Raw genomic sequence first — 10,362 nt, 5'->3', positions numbered from 1 at the left:
GTCGTCGAACTGTTGGTGCAGATGGTTGTTGTCTTGCAAACATCCCTATCAGGGATCGAGACGTGGCTGCACGAACCGTTACAGCTATGCGGATAAGACGCATGTAATCTCGACTGCTGGTGATACGAGGCCGTTGGGATCCAGCACGGCGTTCCGTATTACCCTCCTGAACCCACCGATTCCATATTCTTCTAACAGTCATTAGATCTCGACCAACGCGAGCAGCAATATCACGATACGCTAAACCGCAATCGCGATAGGCTACAATCCGATCTTTATCAAAGTCAGAAACGTGGTGGTACGCATTTCTCCTCCTTACACGAGGCATCACAATAACGTTTCACCAGGCAACGCCGGTCAACTGCTGTTTGTGTATGGGAAATCGGTTGGAAACTTTCCTCATGTCAGCACGTTGTAGGTGTCGCCACCGGCGCCAACCTTGTGCGAATGCTCTGAAAAGCTAATCATTTGCATATCACAGCTTGGAAGAGCAGTTGAACGGAATGGACAGTGTCTTGAAAGGAGGATATAAGATGATCATCAACAAAAGCAAAACGAAGATAATGAAATGTAGTCGAATTAAGTCGGGTGATGCTGAGGGAATTAGATTAGGAAATGAGACTCTTAAAGTAGTAAAGGAGTTTTGCTATTTGGGGAGCAAAATAACTGATGATGGTCGAAGTAGAGAGGATATAAAATGTAGACTGGCAATGGCAAGGAAAGCGTTTCTGAAGAAGAGAAATTTGTTAAGATCGAGTATAGATTTAAGAGTCAGGAAGTCGTTTCTGAAAGTATTTGTATGGAGTGTAGCCATGTATGGAAGTGAAACATGGACGATAAATAGTTTGGACAAGAAGAGAATAGAAGCTTTCGAAATGTGGTGCTAGAGGAGAATGCTGAAGATTAGATAGGTAGATCACATAACTAATGAGGTGTTGAATAGGATTGGGGAGGAGAGGATTTTGTGGCACAACTTGACAAGAAGGAGGGACCGGTTGGTAGGACATGTTCCGAGGCATCAAGGGATCACAAATTTAGTATTGGAGGGCAGCGTGTAGGGTAAAAATCGTAGAGGGAGACCAAGAGATGAATACAAGAGCAGATTCAGAAGGATGTAGGTTGCAGTAGGTACTGGGAGATGAAGAAGCTTGCACAGGATAGAGTAGCATGGAGAGCTGCATCAAACCAGTCTCAGGACTGAAGACAACAACAACAACAACAACAGCAGGTCATCTTCGTGGTGTTGCAATTTCAATGGCTAGTAGCGTATACGGACTGACGCGGAGATGTTCCACCATATCCCACAACAAATTCCGTATTTTTTCTACTGAAACTGGCTGAGGAAAAGAGAAGGTTTGAATTATTTGTTGAACACCCCTCGTACTTCTAAAGAAGACCGTCTGCTATAGGTCCAGAAGCGATATGTTTGACAGTTGCAGCTGTTTCGTTAGGCATTACATCATTTTCCGCAATGCTGCACCCTCTGGGAGCGCGCGAGCCGTGTGCAGCGGGACGCGAGGGGGGCGCGTGGCAGGACGGAGCTGGTGGCGGCGCTCCCCGCGGCGCGCGATAAGCCGAGCCAGCGGCGGCAGCCTCCGCTATTAGCCGGCGCGCGGACCGCCAGCCGGCAGTGCACCGCACCGCGCCGCGCAGCAGACGCCGCGCCCCACCGCAGCGCAGCCGCCGGCAGCCGCCGCCATGGACGCCGGCAAGAAGCGCAGCCGCGCCAACCCCAGGCAGACCGCCAACCCGCTATCCGCGCTCCTCTTCTGGTGAGTCCCCTCCACACCTGTTGCTCGCTCCTGCTACCTGCTCGTGTACGAAATCCGGGACCGGGCCGTCCGGCTTCCTGGAAAAGCTGCGCTGGAGTGCAACACGTTTACTTCCTTCTGCGTGACCAGGCAACGCCAAAGTGACAAGTGCCTCGCTAGTTCGCTTTCCTGTACATTCTCACAGACCACCCCTTTTGCAGTTTTATTGCGAACTACTTTAACAAGGACCGTAACAAAGAACACGCTGTGCGGAAGACTATCTACACATTGCGCTTTATTGGCAGACACCTAGAACGTGCAACAAATCTTCTTAAGAGACCGATAACACCACGCTTGTCCTTCTTCTGAAGTACTGTGCGGTGTAGGATCCTTATTAGGTAGAATATTGCTGCGCGGTGTGGGATCCTTACCAGGTGGGATCGACGGAGGACATCGAAAGGGTGAAAAAAAGGCAGCTCGTTTTGTATTATCACATAATAGGGGAGACAGTGTGGCAGATATGATACGCGAGTTGGGATGGAAGTCATTAAAGCAAAGACGTTTTTCGTCGCGGCGAGATCTATTTACGAAATTTCAGTCACCAACTTTCTCTTCCGAATGCGAAAATATTTTGTTGAGCCCAACCTACATAGGTAGGAATGATCATCAAAATAAAATAAGAGAAATCAGAGCTCGAACAGAAAGGTTTAGGTGTTCGTTTTTCCCGCGCGCTGTTCGGGAGTGGAATGGTAGATAGATGATTGTGGTTCGATGAACCCTCTGCCAAGCACTTAAATGTGAATTGCAGAGTAATCATGTAGATGTAGAGTGACGGAGGACACCGGAAAGGTACGAAGTTGGGCAGCACGTTTAATATTATCACGAAATAGGTGAGAGAACGTCACAGATATGGTAACCGAATTGAGACGGCAAACATTAAAACAAAGGAGAATGAGATTTTCACTCTGCATCGGAGTGTGCGCTGATATGCAACTTCGTGGCAGATTAAAACTGTGTGCCGGACCGAGACTCGAACTCGGGACCATTGCCTTTCGCGGGCAAGTGCTCTACCAACTTTTTTTCCCCCTTATGTTGATCTCATTTTGATCGTTACAGTTTTTTCTGTTTGTTCGGGGCGGACGTCCTACGACGTCCGCTTAAGTTCTTCGTTGATCCATTCGCTCAGTTTTTTTATTGCAGAGGGCAGCTAACCCTCTGACCGAGCACGCTGAGTTACCGCGCCGGCTTTTTGTTCGTTAATGTTCGTTACGTTTGTTCGGGGCGGACGTCCCATGACACCAGTTGAAGTTCGTTGTTGATCCATTCACTCAGTTTTTTATTACAGAGGGCTGCTAACCCTTCGACCGAACACACTGAGCTACCGTGCCGGCCTGAGCTACCCACGCACGACTCACGTCCTCTCCTCACAGCTTTACTTCTGCCAGTATCTCGCCTCCTACCTTCCAAACTTTACAGAAGCTCTCCTGCGGAGACTAGATACTGGCAAAAGTAAAGCTGTGAGGAGGGGACGTGAGTCGTGCTTGGGTAGCTCAGTTGGTAGAGCACTTGCCCGCGAAAGGCAAAGGTCCCGAGTTTGAGTCTCGCTCCGGCACACAGTTTTAATCTGCCAGGAACTTTCATTAAAACAAAGCGTTTATCGTTGCGACGAGATATTTTCAAGAAATTTCAGTCATCAACTTTCTGCTTCGAATGCCAAAATATTTTGTCGACTCAATGAAGGACAGCTCGTATTGTATTATTGTGAAATGGAGGAGAGATTGCCATGGATGTGAACACGAATTGGGGTGGCAATCATTAAAACAAAAGCGCTTTTTGACGCAGCGGGATCTTGTCATGAAATTTCAGTCACCAGTTTTTTCCTCAGAGTTTGAAAATATTCTGTTGGCGCCCACCTACATAGGGAGGAAAGATCATCATGAATAAGAGAATTCAGAGCTCGCACGGAAAGACTGAAGTACTCTTTTTTCTCGCTCGCTGTTCGAGAGTGGAAATAGCTTGAAGGTGTTTCTGTGTACCCTCTTCCAGGCACTTAGCTGTGACCTGTAGAGTAATCACGTAGATGCAGATGTAAACGTACATAAGTTAAGATACATGTGTTTACTTTTCCCACGCTCTATTAGAGTGTGGAACGGCAGAGAAAAAGTCTGAAAGTATGAACCTTCTGGCATATACTTAAGTGCCATTTGTAGAGCAATCATATAGTCGTAAATGGGAAGAGTAACGTCAGGATCGCTTGATAAAGATCACCCTCCGTTTCTACACCTGTCTTTTTTAACACTTAGACTGTGACGAGGGAATGTGGAAAACGTTACATACCATTGAAAATCTTTATTTACTAAGCCCTCCCTTCAAAGTTTTTGGTACTGCTGTAAGACAATATAAAGTCTCTTCCAGACTGGACTGGCATGATTATATTGTTTCCCCTTGTCACTTTTTGTATCCACCAGTGTTGGTTTCTTACAGAAGCAGGCTCTGCTATGTAACGATCGTTCTCTCATAATGGTTTTCTCATATGCTTCTGTCGTCACAAGTCATCTGTGTTCTCACCTTAGTTACGCTTAAGATGATGGCGAAAGCGTGTATTTAATTTGTCTGTGAGTCGCCCAACTTCTTTTCGGTGCAATCATCTTGATGGATGTCCAAGTTCCTGTTTTAATCAGTGTTTGAAATGTAAATTTAGTTCTTGTACCGCCTTCTGCATAACACAAAGTATTTATTCTTTCTTTTCTCACCTGCAAACGTTTACCGACCTACGTGCAATCTGCTCTGTGCCTCATTTTATTATTTTCGTAGTAGAAGCAACGTGAAATACAGAGAAGACAGGATACAGTTGTTAAAATAGAAAGGAAGACATAATACCCACAGAAATAAAAAGTTCATATGGCAATTTTGGCAGGGAGGCACAATCTAGGATGTTCGACCGCCTGGGGCTAGTCTTTTTATTTGACGCGATTTCGGCGACTTGCTCGTCGGTGATGATGAGGATAACACACGCCAATTTCGAGTGTAGAAAATCCCCGACCCGACCGAGAATCGAGCCCGTGGACCTGTGATCGAGAATCAGCAACACTAACCACAAGACCACGAGCTGCTAGCAACACCTATGCTGAGTGGTCAGAAACAGACAAGCTTGTAATGGTGTTCCAGGGTGGATTCAGCTGAGAAATAATTGTTAAGAGAAAAATTCGATACGTTGAGCCGTTTCCGGGTTCATTAGAATTGAAGTCAGCCAATCAGGTCCCTGCGCGCACAGATTCAAGCAATTGCACACGCTAAGATGCGGTAATGCACAGACATCTGTGGGTACGTGGAGTTACGACTTGCTGAAATGCTCATTACTCCAGAATGAAATTTTCACTCTGTAGCGGAGTGTGCGATGATGTGAAACTTCCTGGTAGATTAAACCTGTGTGCCAGGTCGAGACTGCTCTACCGACTGAGCTACCCAAGCGCGACTCACGACCCGTACTCAAAGCTTTAATTCTGCCAGCACCTCGTCACTTACCTTCTTCCTTTCTTCCAGGAGTCCTAGTTCTACAAGGTTCGCAGGAGAGCTTCTGTGAAGTTTGGAATGTAGGAGGCGAGGTATTGGCAGAGTTAAAGCTGTGAGGATGGGTCCTGAGTCGTGCTTGGGTAGCGCAGACCGTAGAACGCTTCCCCGCAAGTGGCAAAGGTCCGGAGTTCAATTCTCGGTCCGACACACAGTTTTAATCTACCAGGAAGTTTCATGCTCGCAACTATTTAAAACATACCTTTTCAGAAGGTAGACGAGCAAAAGCTACGTTTGTTCGGCTTGAGGAGACCAAACGAAGAACAAGGATAGCGACACTAGAGTTGTAAACCTACTGTAGGGTACTGTAGACTGTCTTTTGTAAGCGTAGACTACCGGTAGTTTTCCTAGTAGGCTTGGTCAATTACCTGTATGTTAGGTGTGTTGCATACCTATGGAGCGTTACCTCAATAAGACCCTTTGTTAGTGTATGCAGTCAGTGTCTTATTAGATTCCCCTATAAACCGAAAATGGTGAACTGTCTAGAAAATGAGCGAGGATATACAAAGGGCCGCATAAGTTCCGGAACGCTTCTGTTCTACAAGATTATCCTCCTCTCTGTTATTTAAAAATAAGCTATATTTATGGCAAAATGTTTAGCTCTCGGTTTATTTGAAAATTGCTGATTTGTAAAGTGAAACAGAGAAGTGTTCTAGCAGAAGGAAAAAAGGGAAAGTTATCATATACCGCTAGAAAACGCTGTTTCTTAAAAAAAATGCAAAAGAAAAAAACATACCAACCTTCGCTTCCTACTTCGTCGAGCTTATATAAAACACATTTCTGTTGTTCACAAACAACTTTCGCATTTATCAGTAATAACAAGAAACTCTTGATTTTGATCATGATATAGAACGTTGTGTTGAACACAAAATAAAAACAACAATTACATAGAATTTTTTATGTTTGTGCATGTAAACTGTACTTGCATCAAAAGTGACTGCTTTGGTTATATGAAAGTCCAGAAGCTATGCGATCAACTAATTTTTATTACCTATAAAACGCAATTTATGTTTTGTAACGATATAAAAGATGCAGTGGACTAACCCTGAAAGATGTGCGGTTCTATTTACGTGCAAAGCAAAGAAACAAAAATCAAAGAGAAGTCGTCGCCTCCCCATTTCTCTCTCACATATTCATTTATCTTTCTTTTCCCACCAATGCTATCAATATTACCGGTGATACTACCATTTACTACCTCATTTATGTACTGCAACAAAACTACCGAACCGTAGTTCTGGTGTAGTGCAAACCAGTGACGCTTTCGTCAAAAATAGGATTAACAATTAGGAACGCTCATGCCATTTGATGATCCAGAACGAAAGGCTGTTAGCCCAAAATAGCGGTCTGGATTTAGAGCAAGCGCGCTTCCCTTTGGTGCAAGCTAATTCTCAACGTATTATGCTACTGGATTAAATATGAGAGTACAATCACAGTCCCTTACGTAACAGGTCATAATAAGAAAAACAGCAACGTCTTAGCTACATTTCTAAGCTGTGTCTATAACAGTATCCGTGATTAAACAGGCAACAGAAAAGTTTGAAAATTAGGTGTTGTAGGTAGATAATATGTTCGTTCAAAAGTACCTGGAAATACTAAAAACGCTATAGTCTTGAATGTGATGGAATTACGCTTCGAGCTAAATTTGCAACACAAGAAAACTATGCAGTTGAAGAAAAGCCGATAATTTCTATTTTAGAATGATTTATCAGGAAAACTAAGCTAGGATCCGCCAGGATAGTTCTGCACTTTAGCACGCAACTTCCGGGATTCGGGAGGACGAACTGGCCCCGTAACGAATACGCCCGCCGGATTAACGACGGAGACCAGTATGCTGGCCAGGCTGAAAGTGATTTTTAGACAGTTTCCGACTTACCACTGGGTGAACAGTGGTCTCGTACACACGTCCCACCTCGGATACACGATTCTCAAACATTTCGACGAAAACGTTCTCACACTTCCACATTGAACAGCCAGAAATGCCTGCTATCTTTTCACCAACGTACTGAATTACTTTTTGTGCTAACATATAATGGCAGCTCTCAATCGAAGGTAATATCTTTTAATGATTTATAGTATTTGTCAAGCTTTTTTTTTCCTTGCAGTGCCATTAGAGAGAGATGCTGGCTGTACATTACGAGATATCTCTATCTGTTAACTTTATTGTATGGCACAAGATACCTTGCAGGCATTATTGTGTCCCTGTGCGGTATGATTGCCATCCGAACAGATACCGGAAGTGGATCGAAGTCACAGAAATAATATTGTAATCAGAAATTTATTCGTGATGACTGGGTGTTGGGTGATGTCCAAAGGTTAGTTAGGTTTAAGTAGTTCTAAGTTCTAGGGGACTGATGACCATAGCTGTTAAGTCCCACAGTGCTCAGAGCCATTTGAACCGAAATTTATTCAGCGTATCTAGAATACCGAGAAAGTAACAGAGGACCGCCGTCATTGTTGTGCAGATGAATGATCTCATTGATCTGTTTAAGTACTAATCCCAGGCACTGTTATTATATTCTAGAGAGGTGTTGTTTTGACTGAACTATTCTGGAATGAAGCAGATGCTGCAGTAAATTGCACTGTATTTAATACCACAGTGTCCACTCTCAGTGATACAAAGTAAATGCAAACATGTCAGTATAAAATTGATGTAGATATATTGCTGAGAGAATATGTTACTAGTGATAAATTTTATGTCAGTTAGGAGTACTTCTGTATCTCAGCGCGATGCACCAAGTATTTATGCACGTCTGGTGTGAGACCTAGCAGCCGGCCGGGGTGGCCGAGCGGTTCTAGGCGCTACAGTCTGGAACCGGGCGACCGCTACGGTCGCAGGTTCGAATCCTGCCTCGAGCATGGGTGTGTGTCATGTCCTTAGTTTAGTTAGGTTTGAGTAGTTCTAAGTTCTAGGGGACTGATGGCCTCAGAAGTTAAGTCCCATAGTGCTCAGAGCCATTTGAACCATTTTTTTGAGACCTAGCAGCTGGCGTAAAATGGGATAAAACAAGTGCATGTGGCTAGGGCCTCCCATCGGGCAGACCGGTCGACTGGTGCAAGTATTTTTAGTTGAGGCCACTTCGGCAACTTACGTGTCGATGAAGTGGAAATGGAGGACAACACAACACTCAGTCCCCGAGCGGACGAAATCTCCGAGCCGGCCGGAAATCGAACCCGGGCCCTTCACGAGGAATTCTGCCGCTCTGACCATTCAGCTATGCAGGTGGACGTGTCGTGACTAATGAAGTACTGTACCACAGTGAAAAATGGTTCAAATGGCTCTGAGCACTATGGGACTCAACTGCTGAGGTCATTAGTCCCCTAGAACTTAGAACTAGTTAAACCTAACTAACCTAAGGACATCACAAACATCCATGCCCGAGGCAGGATTCGAACCTGCGACCGTAGCGGTCCTGCGGTTCCAGACTGCAGCGCCTTTAACCGCACGGCCACTTCGGCCGGCCTGTACCACAGTGAGACTCTCTCTGAGATTTATTGCTTATCGTCAGAAGTTGCCTAACCCATTAGGCTGTCTAAGCACGCTTCCAGATCTGACTTCCATTGTCACAGCTGCTATCACCTATGGTTTGCGGACACTACAATCAGAAGTTCTCCTACGGAATATGGGGAATAGCAGAAATAGGGGGAACGGAGTCGGTAGAGGACCTTGGCTTCCCCTGTCACATAGGATATCAATAAAATGAATTAAATGAACTGAAAGGGAATAAATGGACAGATGGGCATGAAAATACCATGGGATCAAATCCTGTCACTGTAAAAATGAAATAGCTGGCTCTTTTCGGTCTTGTCTTTCAACACATTTGAGGACGAGGTGGCACGTAACATATCGTTACTATTACGGGAAACTTTCCAACAAACTTCAAGAAAGCATTTTAAAAAATAAAATGATCTCTCGTTTTGCACATGCTGCGGTATTCAAAGAGACAAACACAGAAAGAGAATGCACTCTTAAAGGGAAACTAAAGGGGAAAAAAATCCCATTCGTAGCGAGTGCCTTAGAGCGTGTTCTGAGCTGTAGTTAGCGGAATATAGATCTATAAATAGGTTCCGGAAACATGGAAAAAATACGACAAGAGTGTGACCAGTCGATTTTGCCCGCACGAGACGAACACGCAAACAGTTCTGTAATTCCGTGCGAGACGTTTCAGAAGAAAATAGCCACTATCGTGAGAAGCGTCTGGATGGCTTCCAACCGCCAGATTGTCATAACATTTCTGGAAGGATCTGGCTGTCTCCCACACATGTTTCGAATAAAGATGTTCAACGGAAGACAAGAAAAATGAGACACCAAACGGAAGCATACAGAAAATCTCATTGCTAGCCGTCCCCGTTCGTTGCCTGCAGCAATACGGACGTCACAGTTTCTATAATCTAAAGCGTTATCCGTCGGGTATAAGAATTAAACAAAACTATGAATTTATTAAGTAGTTTTCTCCATCGTATTAGTTTCTTCGCACACCTTCCGTCCCAATACAGAGTGCTGAATACTCCTTTTCAATAGCAAACTTTTTAATCAACGTTAAGAACTCTTAGGCACAGGCCTTGTACCTCTGTATTTTTGACGCGCTGGCCTCGGATTTGTTCCCGAAGTAAAGTTTGATAAGGCAGTCCTCAGAGAGTTTTCAGTAGGGACTGTGCGCTATGTTGAAGAGATTTCCACAACGTTTCCTTTGTATCTTCCATGGTCAGTGAGCAGTATTAGGTCATGCGCTATCACACCGCAAAAAGGAAAAGGAAGGAGGATCTGAGTTTAACCTCCCGTCGATACAAGGTCATTTAGAAATGGACCATAAAAACGGATTACGAACGGATGGGGAAGTAAACCGAGCGAGACCTTTTGAAAGGAAACATCGCGGCATTTGCCTGGAACTATTTAGAGAAATCACTGTAAACTTAAAAACAGGACGGTTGGACTTGGATTTGAAAGATCGTCCGCCCGAGTGGCAGTCCAGTGTTCTAACTACTGCGCCACCCTGCTCAGTCAGACCACACGAAGATGCATCTACTGCCTCTGTCACAGACC

General features: G+C 44.7%; 1 protein-coding gene across 1 annotated transcript in view; it reads left to right on the top strand.

Moving 5' to 3' along the window:
• Positions 1–1,642: 1,642 nt before the first annotated feature.
• Positions 1,643–10,362, top strand: part of LOC126236243 (ATP-binding cassette sub-family C member 4-like) — a 294,541-nt gene continuing 285,821 nt past the window's right edge. The window contains exon 1 of the mRNA XM_049945386.1: positions 1,643–1,772. Within this exon, the coding sequence (XP_049801343.1) occupies positions 1,699–1,772 (74 nt within the window). The 5' untranslated portion in view covers positions 1,643–1,698. The remainder of the gene's footprint in view (positions 1,773–10,362) is intronic.

This window comes from Schistocerca nitens, chromosome 2 (genome assembly GCF_023898315.1).
Source record: "Schistocerca nitens isolate TAMUIC-IGC-003100 chromosome 2, iqSchNite1.1, whole genome shotgun sequence".
Taxonomy (NCBI): Eukaryota; Metazoa; Arthropoda; class Insecta; order Orthoptera; family Acrididae; genus Schistocerca; species Schistocerca nitens.
This window is presented reverse-complemented; position numbering and strand designations above follow the sequence as displayed.